The 17,179-nt window shown below is 41.2% G+C and overlaps 2 protein-coding genes across 3 annotated transcripts in view; both read left to right on the top strand.

Annotated features, from left to right (window-relative positions):
• Positions 1-1,093: 1,093 nt before the first annotated feature.
• Positions 1,094-10,415, top strand: rasgef1bb (RasGEF domain family, member 1Bb). 2 transcript variants are annotated; one of them, XM_046861947.1, is made up of 14 exons: positions 1,095-1,355; positions 2,832-3,023; positions 3,747-3,869; positions 4,409-4,546; positions 5,289-5,534; positions 5,834-5,908; positions 6,118-6,210; positions 6,354-6,456; positions 6,954-7,033; positions 7,137-7,232; positions 8,520-8,615; positions 8,704-8,827; positions 9,030-9,102; positions 10,013-10,415. In XM_046861947.1, the coding sequence occupies exons 2-14, from the start codon at positions 2,841-2,843 to the stop codon at positions 10,032-10,034; spliced, it is 1,452 nt and encodes a 483-aa protein (XP_046717903.1). In that variant the 5' UTR covers positions 1,095-1,355; positions 2,832-2,840; the 3' UTR covers positions 10,035-10,415. The 2 variants fall into 2 exon arrangements, with proteins under 2 accessions (XP_046717904.1, XP_046717903.1); XM_046861948.1 differs by lacking the exon at positions 10,013-10,415 and having other exon boundaries at positions 1,094-1,355; positions 9,030-9,106.
• Positions 10,416-13,482: 3,067 nt separating this feature from the next.
• The window catches only part of antxr2b (ANTXR cell adhesion molecule 2b), a 14,098-nt gene continuing 10,401 nt past the window's right edge, over positions 13,483-17,179 (top strand). The window contains exon 1 of the mRNA XM_046862009.1: positions 13,483-13,944. Within this exon, the coding sequence (XP_046717965.1) occupies positions 13,820-13,944 (125 nt within the window). The 5' untranslated portion in view covers positions 13,483-13,819. The remainder of the gene's footprint in view (positions 13,945-17,179) is intronic.

The raw sequence follows: 17,179 nt of genomic DNA, 5'->3' as shown, positions 1-17,179 counted from the left end.
GTTTTATTCTTTACACCTAATTATATTAGAATGAATGAACGCCTGTGACACTTCATTCATACGATACATTGCTTCATCTTTGAAGCATTTAGTTGTAAGGAAAATTGAGTTGTTTATGCTAGCTTGTTTACACCGTAATAGGATTACAACCCCAAACTGAATTGCAAAAAAAAGTCTGGGGAAACAAAAGGCTGAAACGTAAGTGTTACTAAAAACCAGCTGGAGGAATATGTTTCAACTAACGAGGTTAACTGGCATCACGTCAATAAAATGATTGGGTATAAAAAGTGTATCTTCAGAGTCTCTCAGACGTAAAGCTAGGCAGAGGTTTACCAAACTGCACCAACAAATAATAGAACAATTTCAGAATAATTATCTTCAACATTTAAATTACTGGAAGTTCAAAGCTTTTGCCAATTACAAATATTTGGCACATCATGAAACGAAAAATACGACAAAGAAAACCCAGGAATGTTAAGCCAATATCAGACACAAACTGAACAATATTCCTCTACAAAAACTCCGAACTGGTGTTAAAAGAACACAGTGGGAAGTGATGTGAGATGTGTAGTTTTGTTTTGTTGTTTTGTATTTTTTTTTGCCTAGTTTTAACTCTCAATATATTTTATTGTGAATAAAAATATTAGTTTATGAGATTTCATTGATGGCTTATGCAGCATCAGAACTTTTTGGAACTGGAGTTATAGTAATAAGAGGAATGATAAATAATGTATATTTACATCAGATGTAAAACCCAATGAGTTATTACTGAGATGAATATGGATATGGAAAGTGCTCTCGTGTAGATTTATATAATCTAGAAAGAATCAAGAAAGAGTTTTGTGGATTCCTGAAATAACTGCCGCTCGAATGTGATGGTGTTCATGCTGTAAACACTTTGTTGTGCCTAAAAAGGTGACTTTCTTTCTCTCTCCAAAAAACTCCCACTTGAGTGTTTTGAACAATGACAGACGTGCCAGGGGCCAATCAGATCGCTGCACACGTCTTAAATTGTCTGTTCTCAAAGCGGATTGGTCAGTGCTTGTACGATGGGCGGGCGCTTGTTTCCCGGTTTTCCTCTTAATGCTTCCCGCAGTCGCGCGTCTGCTGGACTGTAACTGGATATTCCTCCTGCCAGGGTGAGACAATGGAAGTTGGAAAAACACCGATTTCTAGTTTATAAACTCAGAACGGAGTCGGGATTTGATTTGTTTTAATTGAGGGATTAAAAACAGAGCACTGATTCGTGAGTTTTTACCGGAGTTGCGTGCGTAATTTTTGTCGGTTTCGGGTTACAATCCACTCCAGGAATTTTCAGAATTTTTGCTTAATTTTTTTTTTTTTGCAAAAATCTGGTAAGTGAACAGGATTACATTTATATTGTATGTTATTTTTCAATTAAGGATTGTATACACCTTAAACACTTCAATCATGGGGAAGTTTATTAGTAGTAATAACAACAGTAGTAACAGTGTAACAGCACTTCTGTTTATCCCCGTGTGCAACAATGTCATTCTAATGTATTATTCTGGAGTCTGATCATCATTTTACTCTGTTTTTTAGTATAAAAGCACAGCTCCAGGATGTTAGTGATCAGGTTTTGGCTTTGATAAGAGTTCAGCCTTGTTGTTGTTGTTGTTGTTGTTGTTGTTGTGGTTTGTTTTTTTCCTCTCCTCGAACCTGTTCTGCTGCAGCTGATTTCCAGTCCAGCCGGAATGACTCAGTCTCCAGACAGTCATTCAGGGAACCTATTTACCCTGGCTGTGTTTTTACACCTTCTTTTTCTCCCTTAATCTGTCATCATTTCACAAATATTTTCTGTCGGCTTTACGACTTCAGGAGAAGAAAGCACAGTTCATGATGATGAATGTGTGTACTTGAAGGATATTAGTTACCTGGATGTTCTTCAGTTCCACCTGTGTTTTTTTTTGGGGGGGTTGTGATTCGGTGATACTGTGTGAAGTCGGTCATGAAGGAGATGGAGAAGGAGATGGAGATGGAGATGGGTAATAATTAACAGGGAAGTGCTAATAAAGGTGTGGGCAAGGCTTTACATGTTGTAAAAAAACAACGCCTCAAATTGCCCCAGATTCCTGTACTTGGTTGACCGGAGCAGATCGATTTCACTCTTGAAGTCTGTCTTGGCTAAAGAAATGACATCCTGAGATACTTTGCTGTGCATCAGGACTATAAAAAGTGTTTTCTGGCGGATCTTTCTGCCGAACAGTAGGTTTCACATCAGAATGGATGTTTATTTGTTTTGTTTTTTGCAACACTGTTGTCTGCGTGAAAATCCAACCAGGTCCAGAAACCAAATTTCCCCCCATTCTGATGTTTGATGTGAACATTAGCTGAATGATTTACTTGTTTTACACATCGAAAGTTGTACAGGTGGTTTTTATGGTTAATCATTTCCAAGTGAACCTTTTTGCTGAACCTTTACTCCATCAGTTTGCCTCCTGTTGAACGTTTGGGTTGGTCCTTAAAGTTAGCATTAATCATAGCTTAAGGTTGTTCCTGTAGTTGTTGTTGATCCACTTGATGCATTTTATACTCTTACCAATCACTCGCTTGGGAATTGGATTTGCGTGTCTCTGTTCATTCCACCTCCAAGATCATCTTGTTTAGCATCTTTGCTGAGTCACTCAGTTCGTTGTGAGGTGTTGCATATCTCCTGTCCTGTTCCTTAAACAGAATCAAACACATGGACATATAGAACTATACAAATCTCATGACATCGTTAAGAGACGTAATGCAAGTACAGGAAGCTCTAAAACAGAACCTCAGCGTGGCAGATGTTCATATTGACAGATGTTCATGTTTCCCCACAGGACTCCAGGATGCCCCAGACGACGCCATTCGCAGCCCAGTTTCCTCAGAACCCCTACGGAGGAGGTCCTACTCGCTACAAACCTGCAGAGGAGAGCTACGGAGGGCTGAGATATCACGACAACAGCCTGGTATCAGGATCGCTTGAGGCTCTCATACAGCACCTCGTCCCCACTGTGGATTATTCACCGGATGTAAGCCAATGGAGTTAATTAAAAATAATTTGAATATGAGTCACTTTAAGCAGTATTATGACTTAAAAGTAGATAAATAAATGTTTTATTTCTCTTATACCAAACCATTTTTTACCCCATACAATGTCATTGGAGGTCAGACATTTTATCCTTAATGTCCAAGTCAGTTCCTGTTCTCACTTACGATAGAGGCAGCGTGTCCTGTTACAAAGAAACTGCGAACAAAAAGCTCTGACAATGAAGACTCCTTCCATATAGGACGTCATTTGGGTGCAGTAGAATTGAGTTTCCCTTTCACTTGAATGAAAAGACCCAAAACCAGCTCCATGACATTGCCCCAGTGCACAAAACCAGCTCCATGAAGCTCTCCTTTATATGGGTTGGAGTGGAAGATCTCCAGCTATAGAGCTCCAAAACCTTTGAACACCTTCTCACCTCTCCTACATCAGAACCTGACTTTACTGACACACTTGTGACTGAATGAATCTCCACAAAATCAGCTGGAACATCTTCCGAGAAGAGTGGAGCTCATTATAACAGCAAATGGGGACTACAACTGGAATTGGATGTTCAAAAAGAAGCACATAGCAATCAAACTTTGGGCAGTTGAATGTATCTGATGTGTTTATACTCTTATGCCTGTAATCAGGTTGTTAGGTTTGTTTGTTTTTTAATTATAACCTAGTGTGTTTAACACAACACTTGTTTTACCGTATATTTCAGAGGTCGTACATCTTCACCTTCCTGCTGAGCTCACGTCTCTTCCTGCATCCCTACGATCTCATGTCCAGGGTGTGTTACCTTTGTGTGGAGCATCACCGAGTCGGCGACCCTCAGATCGATAAGGTATTTTTATTTTATACATATAACTGCGTTTGTCTTTTACGCTAACTTGTGCAATTACAATAAAGCTGAATCTGATCTGATCTTATCTAATCTAATCTAATCTAATAAACAATGCTATTTACATCATTTAATTTTTTTATTAAATTTACCTGTAAATTGTAATCGAGCTCAAATTAAATGCAAATTAAATGAAAACAAGAGAGAAAAATGTTCGGTTCATGGATTCTGCTCATGTATTTACATGAGCAGACAAAAACGGATTTCTGATTCTAAACAGTAGAATTGTGTGGGCAGGGCTTTGTTTTGTAATTGTCGGATTTTGATTGGCTTACGAAGGAAAACCGATTTATTTTTTCTGCCAAAAAAATGGCAGAACATTTCTTTTCACACGATGTTGAAGGCAGCAATTAATGGATAAAAATAACCATGTGTCGTTTTATAAAAAACAAATAATAATAAATAAAATGTCAAATTGCTGTTTTGTATAAGAGGAACAAAGTGCTTCAGGAATTTATTACATTTATTACATATTTTATCAGAAGCGAATCCGTGACATCGCACCCAAGATCGTGCAGCTTCTCACCGAGTGGACGGAGACGTTTCCGTACGACTTCCGGGACGAGCGAATGATGCGCAGCCTGAAGGAGATGACGCATCGGCTGGCTTTCGGGGACGAGGTCAGCGCCATCTCTTATCATTTCTGACCTCTGAAGATGATGTCATCTCTCACATACAGCGATGACATCATTTCCTTCAAGCAGACTCTCTTTCTCTCACTTTAAAAGGATGGTCGCTTAGCAACGCAGACGGTCAGCTGTGTATGTGTTCGTGCGTTAGAGTCGAGAGGACATGAGGGTTGTTGTCAAAGGAGTGGGCGATACAGTGCAGATATCAAATATATCACAATATATCAAACCAGAACATTCCAGTCGAATCGTACGCACGATTCTATACGATTAAATGTCAGAAAAATGCATCACAATTTCATTTATTTACGTGTGTTAATCAGGTTTATGCAGTACTGATGTGCTTGTTCGAATACAGTATCGTTTCTATAGTAACCATTTATTCACTTCACACAAATGTGGAATAGTGAAGTTCTGTGTGGACGGAGTCTCCAGTGTCTAATGCTATAACTTATTGACGTCGAGTCCTGATGAGGGAACGAGTGTTTATAGCTGTGGAACATTAAATGTAGCTATAAACGGATAAAAAAGTACAACTTGGTGGTGTTTAAAAAACAGGGAAATTGCACTGTGGTATGAAAGGACGTGGTGTTGCAGGAAAAGAACAGGCTGTTGATGGATTTTCCGTAACAGCCGATGCCAAGGTGTTTGATCTCACACTTCTCATGTGACCTGTGTAGTTTGTTGTTGGCACGAATGAGCTCCTCACGTCTCCTCTGACGTTGTCATGTAGCTGTCTCGGAGAGCGATGCAGCGTCTGATCCAGCGGCTCCTGCGCAAACTCACCATCCTGGGACAGTACGAGGAGTCTCTGGTGACATCCGGCTCGGCGGTCGCCGCGGTTACGGCGTCCTCGTCTACGGCGGCGGAGAAACCGTCTGCTCTGAAGGCGAAGCAGCACATCCGGAGGGAGGAGTGTATCCTGAACGTGTGCGACGATCCGTTCATCCTCGCTCAGCAGCTCACACACATCGAGATGGTGAGTGGAGGGAAATGAGAACATTATCATCCTGCGGTTTTACAGTTACTCATGCAGGTATTACGGACTGGCACGCTAACGATAGCACGCTAACGATGGCTAAATATTTACATGTATTTTAAATATTGCGCAATATAGTGGCAACATTAAGAGGCTAAAAACTAGATTGCATCATAGCGGCGGGCGTCTCGTTAATAAAAGTCTCCTTTCTTCAATGTTAAACAAACGTTCATGTGTAAGATCAATTCTAAGTAACCAGAACGAAGGATTCTGATCTGTTTGTCACGTTTTGTTTGCAGGAGAGACTCGGGTACATCGGACCTGAGGAGTTCGTCCAGGCGTTCATTCAGAAAAGACCTGCTGATAATCACAAAGTGAGCTTTTGTTCATTATTTAATTAATGAATTATTTAATCGGAATCTCTCCTCCTTTAACTACCTCAGGATTACTTTTTCAATCACATGGCTCGCGTGAAGCAAATATTACTTTACTTCTTTACTTCAATTTACTTATTTCTTCTAGACATTGTCTCCTGACATGAATGATTCTAAAATGATTGTTTTGTTTGGTTTTTCCCTCTCAGGGTTTTTTTAGTAAACGGAGAGTCGGTAACCTGGAGGCGTACGTCGAGTGGTTTAATCGTCTCAGCTACCTGGTTGCCACAGAAATTTGCTTGGTGAGCATTTTTTTGTGTGAAAAACATCAAACACTAGTGTTTTGTTTGAGGAATCATTCTTAGAAATCTCTCCCTCCTATTCATCTGTAGTGTTGCTAACACCGTGTGTGTGTGTGTGTGTGTGTGTGTGTGTGTGTGTGTAGCCGGTGAAGAAGAAGCACAGAGCTCGAGTCTTAGAGTTTTTCATCGACGTGGCTCGGGAATGCTTCAACATTGGCAACTTTAACTCCTTAATGGCGATCATCAGTGAGTGAAGCTTTAATCCCCGACACCTACACACTTATAAACGTGTAATTACTAGAGGTCAACCCATTCATCTGTTTTGCCGATTGATGTTGTATTAGTTGATTAGTTATCGACCATCAACAAAAATTCATAACGATAGTTTTTCCTGGTTTTGTTATACAGTACGAGAGCGGCCTCTAGAGGTCAATCAATGATGCCACGTGCTGTTTATTTGCAGTGTCCAATTTTTTATTTTTATTTTGGATGTAACTGTTTATTTATTTAGTGTTATTTTTAGTTTCAGTTTGAATGTATGTCTTTCATTTCCTTTCATATTTAATAATATAATGAATATCTTAATATTTATGTCATTTGGCACATTTTCATGATTCAGTACTTATTTTTGTATATTTTTTTAACTATTCGGTTGATTAATCAGTTATCGGCAAGTACCATCCTCTAGTCATAACCCCTCACGTAATAAAATATTCACCTGAAATTATTTTTTATTCTCATAGCTGGGATGAACATGAGTCCCGTCTCCAGGCTGAAGAAAACCTGGGGCAAAGTCAACACGGATAAGTTTGAGATACTGGAGGTGAGACGCCATTTTGTGTATCGAGTAGTCATTTTTTTGTTTCTTGTTTTTTTTATATCCAAGTCATATATAAATATATAGTTGGTGTGTTTTTTTATTTTAGCATCAAATGGATCCATCTAATAACTTCTATAGCTACAGAACTGCACTGCGAGGAGCCACTCAGAGATCAGCTACGGCTCACACCACCAGAGAAAAGGTAGGTCTACTCATTAAACGCACACATACACACACACACACACACACACACACACACACACACATACTTTCTCAGGATTCCATGATTTTGTCAAAAAATTGAAGAAATGTAGACTAATAATAGAAATGCAGTCATTTAGCACAGTGCTAAAACACCACATGTACACTACTTAGAAGTACAGAATTATTAAGTAAAAAAATTTAATGAATTTGAATGTATGAATAAAAACAGTCATATAAAAGCTCTTATATGCACCTGGACCATGACCTGCTCTTGCACCTGGACCAGGACTTTGAAGAGCTTGAGGTCAAGTCAAGAGCAATTCAACATCAGGACAGGAAAATCAAGCGTAGTTTCCATTACGTTCTTGTAACTACGTGTATGCAAAATGGCCGAACAACAGAAGCTCTGATTTGCATCGCGTCTCCCGGATCATAAGGCTGATTTGAGCTCATGACGACAGCGGAAAGATTTATACACTCGGATCTCGTCATTGTGTTTACCGTGTTTATTTAAACTTTACAGTCTGAGACATTCTGCTTCTGATCATCTATTGCCATCTAGTGGACGTTGCTTTTAAACCGTTCATTCATTGGTTTTTAAGAAAAAAATACATATAGTCAAAAGTTTGTGGACACCTGACCATAAGATTATGTGCTTCTCATCCCATTCCACATTTAGTTCCTATTTGCTGTTATAATAACCTGTACCCTTCTGGGAAGATGTACCATTAGATAAGGGGTCTCCAAACTGTCACATTAACTTTCCAATAACCAATTAATTCAATTAACCGATTTAAAATAATGAATACAATTATTGAATAACTGAATAAAAAAACAAACACAGTGTAAAATACTACTGAACTGATACAAAAATAAAAACATTAAATCATGAAAATGTGCTAAATAAAATAAATGTAATTATATATAATTATATATTTAGTCTCACGTGTAAAAACAAACAGCGCGTGTTGTCAGTGATTCGCCACTAGAGGCCGCTCTTGTAATGATAGCGGACCGGAAGTTATAGTGATTAACTATGAGTGGCCTATTAATAACTAATGGAAATTTTAGTTTGAAGGACAACCTTAATTATCAAATATAGATATGGTTTGAGTAAAAAATATATTTATTTAATTGCATTTTTTAAATATGTCGCTTGTGTACACTTTTGTCTTAAAAAGTGTACTTTCTGTGTTCGAGAAAAGACAATATTTTTATCACAACCCTTTGATTATGTTTAGCGAGTAACGTGTTGAATAATTTCTTTCTCTCTCTCTTTTTTTAGATCGTTATTCCTTTCTTCAGCTTGTTCATTAAGGACATCTACTTCCTGAACGAGGGCTGCTCCAGCCGCCTCCCGAACGGACACATCAACTTTGAGGTAACAGTCTAAAAACGGAATTGTATCCTTGCTTGTTTTGCGTTTTGATCCCTGCGGTTCGTGACGTGCCTTCATTTTGTGATGATAGAAATTCTGGGAGCTGGCCAGGCAAGTGAGCGAGTTCTTAGCGTGGAGGCAGGTGATCTGTCCGTTCGAGAGAGACAGAAAAACTCTGCAGTACCTCATCAGTGTTCCCGTCTTCACAGACGACGGTGAGTCGCTTTTTATTCTGAAGAGATAAAGAACACACACTGATACAGATATCACCAGCTAGTGGATTATTTTCTTACACCCGTGAGCCCTGAACATGTCAGAAGACCTGGTTACATCTTATTCATACATCTGTTACTGGAAACTCCTTCTTTAAATGCTTACATAAACATTTATTCTCCGTTTTTGTAAAATCCGTTTCAGAGCTGCAGTTGGCTTCGTATGAGAGCGAAGGACCAGAGAACAACCTGGAGAGAGATACACGCCGCTCCCTCAGGTAAAGACTCGCATCACGTGTTCACGTATTTAAAACGTACAAAAAAACGTAAGGAAAGTGTATAGCTACCATTTTAGTGTAGAAAGCTATCTCATGATCATCACATGATCTCGTCACGCGTTGTAGTGCGTTAGAGGTGTAACGGAAAACGCAATCGTGCGGAACAGAGTTACAGTCAGAGTTCACTCAGGAACGTATTAAGTGGCATAGCACAAATTTGTTTAGTGTTTCGCCTCGTACTTGCAGTGTAACCGTGGTTACTCGATCCGTACCGGAAACACGTTTTGTTTAGCGCATGTGAAATTACTCAAAAACTATACTCAATATAATAAATACTACTGAATAATCTTACTCAATATAATACAATGTTTTGTTTTGCACTCATTTGATTTCTTTTATTTTGGTTTTTAGCTTTTTCAGGCATTTTATTTAAAATGGTTTTTAAAAATATATGAACCTTTGATGTTGACAAATGTAATTAATAAACAACATTAATTAAAAAAACGACACGCAACTTTATGCGTAGCATTTTTTTCCTGTAACTGTACCGAAATTGATCTGACCGTCATTTAAAAACTGAGGAAACCGTGAATTTTGCATCGTTTCGGACACAGGGGGCGTGGCCTAACTGTAAAAGTTGGAATTGTTTGACGTTGTTATTAAAATACGCAGTATTTTGTGTGAACGTGGTGTTACAGAGACGCAGTAATGATGCTAAACTGGTGGCTATAATATTCCGAACTTGTTAGCTACGTTAGCCTCAGGGCAGAACGACAGAAAGATGCTGAATGTGTCCCGACCAATCGATTATGTCTGGAATAAACAAGCTAGACAATTTAGAGATAAACCATAACTTAAGAATGGAGTCCTGAAGAATAAATTCTGATGTTGTATTTCGTGTGTTTTGCAGGTCGTCCCTCAGCAGGATGTAGACGTCCGTGAGAGCGTCGTGAAAAATATCAGGAAATTCAGTCCTGACTGAAAAGGAAATGAAGTGAAACACTGCACAATGCGTTTTGTTTATATGAACCCTCTATATATCGAAGAATGAGACTGGTTTCTCATCACAGCATCATCTCCGTTTTTAAGAACCATATTCATCTCATCTGATCTCGTCTGATCTCGTGTACCTCATGTAAAGCAGTCTTTGTAAGCTTAATGTTGGAATCTTGTTGAATGAAAGTCGCTGGCTGACTCCTCTATTCTTTGTTACGCCGTGTAAACTGTACAAATGGTTTTTTCTGTATTGTGTGTTTTTGTATGGATTTGGTGGCCTCATGTATATAAATTACAAAGAAAGTCTTAATGTATAATTATATCTCAGAAGTTATTTTCTGGTTTCTTTCGATTCTGCACTTTAATAATTACATAATTTAATAATCACGTCACATATCATCACCCTATTGGACCATTTGCATTATTGCCATATAAGAAGTCGTGTTACTGTGTTTCAGAAAATTTGCCTCACCCCTGTTTTCTTATTTCATTTATTTTTCCCAAAGAAGAAGCGTGGTTTTATCTAAACCATTAACTTATTTTAGGCAAGTCATATAACAGGCATAGACTGTCTGACTCGCCGTTGTGCATTACTGTACCCTAAAATCTCTGGAAAAAACATGGAAAAAACATTCAGAATACGAACAAACAGATTTGATCACGTCGTTCTGCAGTGTTTAGTGTTTTATTGGATTTTCTGTACAATCAAATGCTTTCAAGTCAAGTTTATTTCTATTGCGCTTTTTACAACACACATCATCTCAAAGCAGCTTTACAGAATTTAACAGTGAAGGTGAATGGTGTGTGTTTGTCCCTGATGAGCACCATGGAGACTGTGGTGAAGGAAAAACTCCATTAGATGTTATGAGGAAGAAACCTTGAGAGGAACCAGACTCAAAAGCAGAACCTCATCCTCATTTGGGTGACATCAAGAGTGTGATTATAGTCTTTAAACACTACAGAACACTGGAGAGTGAGAACTAACATGAGCACTGGAGTGTGTGATTATGAGTGATGATCTTTCTACAGTCATTATGGTTATAAACCAGGAGCTACTGAGCAACTCATAAAATAGCTCAACATCTGAGATCATCACAGATCCAACACCAGCGTCTCCATGCCAGAGCCTTTAAACACTCCAGGAGGTCCAATGTCAAAACTCCACACATGTAGTGGGCTCCAGCTGGCGCTGGTAGGTCTCTGGGTGGTACGGGAAGTTTGCGAGTTCCACATCTATTTCTTTAAAGGTCCATAATCTTCATGAGGTGGGACGTGACTGGAGCTGGCCAAAATTTGTGCATTTTGATTTCAAAGTGTGCCCTTCCAAAATGTGTAAAAAAAAAAAAAAGATTTTGTTTTTGAGCCACAGAAATCAGATCTGTTCCTTCATCGGTAGAAGATTCTCCAACATTTGCAGGAACAGGTTCATCAGATTTTGCTCTTCCCTGCGGTCCTGGTACTGTCAGATACGGCTTAGCCCAGGCTTTTTCAAACAAGAGGGAGAAGATGTCCAATATGTCCTGCCCCGACTTCCTGTTTCAGTTCAATTTAGGGTAACACTCTGAGGAGCATCGTGTGTTTTAAGGCACTTCATGGGGACTTTTACACTTTGTTCAGGTTCTCACTAATTGTTTTGCATATCCTGTCTGGCTCACCATTTGAGACGTCCTGGCTTGGTCACCGCTATTCATGTCCTAACTCCAGGCTGTGACGGGTTCACCACCAGTTCTGACCAGCTTGTTATTTTTCCAGGACCTGCGGTGCCTGTCAAAGGTTTTTAAACCGCTAGTCTTTTATGGTTTTTGAAAACCACATGCTCTTTCCTTTAGTTTCAATGCAAGAAACTAAGTAATGTATGAAAATTACTACTTTCTTGTGATCCCGGTTATCCCAGAGCAGTTCAATAGGATTTGGATGCGGTGACTGAGCAGGTCATTCCAAAAAAAAAAACAATCCAGACGACTGTTTATGTTTTTGTATTTTACTCAAAAACTATAAAAGACTCTGTGTCCCAATTTTTCACTGGTACATAATTACAGACTTCCAGAAATTTCCACATTGTTACAGGATGGATTCCAATTTGAGTCCAGAATCAGGTCAGGACCAGGGTTGTCATGGCAACATGTTGAATGGCACTGAGCACGCTCTGTGATTTATCATTCTGGTCACGTTGCTGTGACAGCTTTGCACCTCAGACTCCTGTGGCAATGTAAAAATAGCCTTTCTTCTTCTTCTTCTTCTTCTTCTTCTTCTTCTTCTTTCGGCTGCAGCCTTTAGGGATCAACACAGCAGATCATCCATCTCCATACCCCACCTGTCCTGCATGTCTTCCCTTACCACATACATAAACCTCCTCCTTGGTCTTCCTCTTTTCCTCCTTCCTGGTGGCTCCATTCTCAGCATTCTCCTACTGATATACCCCATGTCCCTCCTCTGCACATGTCCAAATAATCTCAATCTCACATCCCTCACCTTGTCTCCAAAACGTCCTACATGTGCTGTTCCTCTAATAAACTCATTTCTAATCCTGTCCATCGTCGTCACTCCCAACGAAAACCTCAACATCTTCAGCTCTGCTACCTCCAGCTCCACCTCCTGTCTTTTACTCAATGCCACTGTCTCTAATTCATACAACATCTCAGGTCTCACCACAGTCCTATAAACTTTCCCTTTCACTCTCACAAAAACTCTTCTATCACAAATCACTCCTGCTATCACTCTTCTCCACCCACTCCACCCTGCCTGCACTCTTTTCTTCACTTCATCAGACCTTATCCTTTAAACTGTTCATCCCCACTGCAAACAGGAAAGGGCTCAGAGCCGATCCTTTATGCAGTCCCACCTCCACCTTGAACCAGTTCCTACTGCACACTTCACTGCTGTCACACTGTTCTTATACATGTCCTGCACCCTCACATACTTCTCTGACACACCAGACTTACGTTACTTATGACTTAGGCATTTATTACACGATATTTAACAAAAATTCCTGATTTCTAACCTTAAGAATGAAGAAACTCTTCCAGAGGAGTTTGAGTTCTGAGTTCAGTGTTATTGTTGTGTTGGTTATCCCTTGTTTTTTGATATAATGTAATTTCGAACTGCATTTTACATCAGACTTGCAGCAGAATCACTAAACACACTGCATTTAGATTGTTCATGTGTTTCCGGGTGGAGTTTAGCTTTTATGTAATTGATATGATGCTGGTTGAGAAAGATGAATGTGATTGTCATGAATCCTGACTTCTGATTTTTGTTTTTATCGACACTGTGGACAGATTTAATGTCAGTAGTACGGCAGAGGGTGCTGTTATGTTTGTGCGCATGCGCATTACGGCCAATGGCTGCTATCGGACGTTTGCGAGCGAGCGCCGCTCTCGTGGTTTTGCGCGCGCGCACACACACACACACACACAGAAATCAGGGCTGGCAGAATCTCAGGCCTCCACAATCGTACTCAAGGGATTTAAGGATCTATTTTTTCCACTTTAAAATATTATTTATAATATTTTTACTCCTAATAATTGAACATGGTAACTATGGCAACCCGGGTGGTATGGAAGCTCGCGCTGTTGGAACGCAGTTCGGTGCAGTTCTAACTTTTCTCCTGAGTTCAGAGAGTATGCGGGTTATCGCGGCGTGTTGCTCTGCGCCCTAGTTTTCTTTAATTGCGGGTTTTGTTTTAGTGCTCGTGCACGTTCGGTGTGTCCCGGTCGGAGAAATGCACGTTCACGCAGCCGCGGCTCGGTTCCTCCGCCTGTGCGCGCTCGGTGTGTGTGTGAGTGTGTGTGGAGGAGAGGACGGGTCCTGCCATGGAGCTTTTGATTTATACTTTGTGCTGGACAGGTGAGTGCAACCACGCCCACTTCATAATAATAATAATAATAATAATAATAATAATAATAATCACCATCATCATCATCATCATCATAAACTACTGACGATTAGTTTTGTGTTGCAGAAAAAACTTTTATTTTAAAAGTAATATTTAGCTATTTCAAGCAAGTTAATAATTAAACATGTTAATTTAAGTATTAATTATGCATTATTCTAATTATAATAATTATGATTATGATGAATAAATAAACAGAAATTTCTTTTAGCATTAATTAAAAAAAAATTAAGAATTATATTATTTAATAATTAACTAGCCAAAGGATAATAAAATATCTAAATAAAATGTCTTTTTTCCCTTTAATGATGATGATGATGGTGATGATGATGGTGGTGATATTTTAATATTAAAATATTTATAAATAAAGGGTGAATATTGTTGTATAATTGAGCAGCATATATCAACTCTAAAAATCCTCACTAAGCCTCTGCTGAAGAAAAAAATTAAATGAAAAAATTCTAATTAATTTCAAAACATTTTAAGCTGCATAGATAGATAGATAGATAGATAGATAGATAGATAGATAGATAATGTGATAAATATATAGTAGTAGTATGTGGGGTATTCAGGGGTCGTGTGGCAGAAATGTTGAGGATTCTGTGTGAGGCAGACGGGGCGTGTGGTATTTCATGCATCTCAGTATGCTGTTATAAAAACATGATTATCCACCTGCATACTGTACACACCTTCCTGCTGCTCCATCCTCCTCCATACTGTACACACCCTCCTGCTCCATCCTCCTCCATACTGTACACACCTTCCTGCTCCATCTTCCTCCATACTGTACACACACTCCTGCTCCATCTTCCTCCATACTGTACACACCCTCCTGCTTCATCCGCCTCCATGCTGTACACACCCTCCTGCTCCATCCTCCTCCATACTGTACACACCCTCCTCCTGCTTCATCCTCCTCCATACTGTACACACCTTCCTGCTCCATCTTCCTCCATACTGTACACACCTTCCTGCTTCATCCTCCTCCATACTGTACACACCTTCCTGCTCCATCCTCCTCCATACTGTACACACCTCCTGCTCCATCCTCCTCCATACTGTACACACCTTCCTGCTCCATCCTCCTCCATACTGTACACACCTCCTGCTCCATCCTCCATACTGTACACACCCTCCTGCTTCATCCTCCTCCATACTGTACACACCTCCTCCTGCTTCATCCTCCTCCATACTGTACACACCCTCCTGCTCCATCCTCCTCCATACTGTACACACCTCCTGCTCCATCTTCCTCCATACTGTACACCCTCCTGCTCCATCCTCCTCCATGCTGTACACACCTCCTGCTCCATCCTCCTCCATACTGTACACACCTTCCTGCTTCATCCTCCTCCATACTGTACACACCTCCTGCTCCATCCTCCTCCATACTGTACACACCCTCCTGCTCCATCTTCCTCCATACTGTACACACCTTCCTGCTCCATCCTCCATACTGTACACACACTCCTCCTGCTTCATCCTCCTCCATACTGTACACACCTTCCTGCTCCATCTTCCTCCATACTGTACACACCTTCCTGCTCCATCCTCCTCCATACTGTACACACCTTCCTGCTCCATCTTCCTCCATACTGTACACACCTTCCTGCTCCATCCTCCTCCATACTGTACACACCCTCCTGCTCCATCCTCCTCCATACTGTACACACCTTCCTGCTTCATCCTCCTCCATACTGTACACACACTCCTCCTGCTTCATCCTCCTCCATACTGTACACACCCTCCTGCTCCATCCTCCTCCATACTGTACACACCCTCCTGCTCCATCTTCCTCCATACTGTACACACCCTCCTGCTCCATCCTCCTCCATACTGTACACCCTCCTGCTCCATCTTCCTCCATACTGTACACACCTTCCTGCTTCATCCTCCTCCATACTGTACACACCCTCCTGCTCCATCCTCCTCCATACTGTACACACCCTCCTGCTCCATCTTCCTCCATACTGTACACACCTTCCTGCTCCATCCTCCTCCATACTGTACACACCCTCCTGCTCCATCCTCCTCCATACTGTACACACCTTCCTGCTCCATCTTCCTCCATACTGTACACACCTTCCTGCTCCATCCTCCTCCATACTGTACACCCTCCTGCTCCATCTTCCTCCATACTGTACACACCCTCCTGCTCCATCCTCCTCCAAACTGTACACACCTTCCTGCTCCATCCTCCTCCATACTGTACACACCTTCCTGCTCCATCTTCCTCCATACTGTACACACCTTCCTGCTCCATCCTCCTCCATACTGTACACACCTTCCTGCTCCATCTTCCTCCATACTGTACACACACTCCTGCTCCATCTTCCTCCATACTGTACACACCTCCTGCTTCATCCGCCTCCATGCTGTACACACCTCCTGCTCCATCCTCCTCCATACTGTACACACCGCCTCCTACTTCATCCTCCTCCATACTGTACACACTCCTGCTCCATCTTCCTCCATACTGTACACACACCTGCTCCATCTTCCTCCATACTGTACACACACTCCTGCTCCATCTTCCTCCATACTGTACACCCTCCTGCTCCATCCTCCTCCAAACTGTACACACCTTCCTGCTCCATCCTCCTCCATACTGTACACACCTTCCTGCTCCATCCTCCTCCATACTGTACACACCCTCCTGCTCCATCCTCCATACTGTACACACCTTCCTGCTCCATCCTCCTCCATACTGTACACACCCTCCTGCTCCATCCCCCTCCATACTGTACACACCTTCCTGCTTCATCCTCCTCCATACTGTACACACCTTCCTGCTCCATCCTCCTCCATACTGTACACCCTCCTGCTCCATCCTCCTCCATACTGTACACACCTCCTGCTCCATCTTCCTCCATACTGTACACACCTGCTCCATCCTCCTCCATGCTGTACACACCTCCTGCTCCATCTTCCTCCATACTGTACACACCTTCCTGCTTCATCCTCCTCCATACTGTACACACCCTCCTGCTCCATCCTCCTCCATACTGTACACACCCTCCTGCTCCATCTTCCTCCATACTGTACACACCCTCCTGCTTCATCCTCCTCCATGCTGTACACCCTCCTGCTCCATCCTCCTCCATACTGTACACACCCTCCTGCTCCATCCTCCTCCATACTGTACACACCCTCCTGCTCCATCCTCCTCCAAACTGTACACACCTTCCT

This window comes from Silurus meridionalis, chromosome 11, assembly GCF_014805685.1.
Source record: "Silurus meridionalis isolate SWU-2019-XX chromosome 11, ASM1480568v1, whole genome shotgun sequence".
NCBI lineage: Eukaryota > Metazoa > Chordata > Actinopteri > Siluriformes > Siluridae > Silurus > Silurus meridionalis.
The sequence above is the reverse complement of the archived record's forward strand: the minus strand, read 5'-3'. Positions and strand labels throughout refer to the sequence as shown.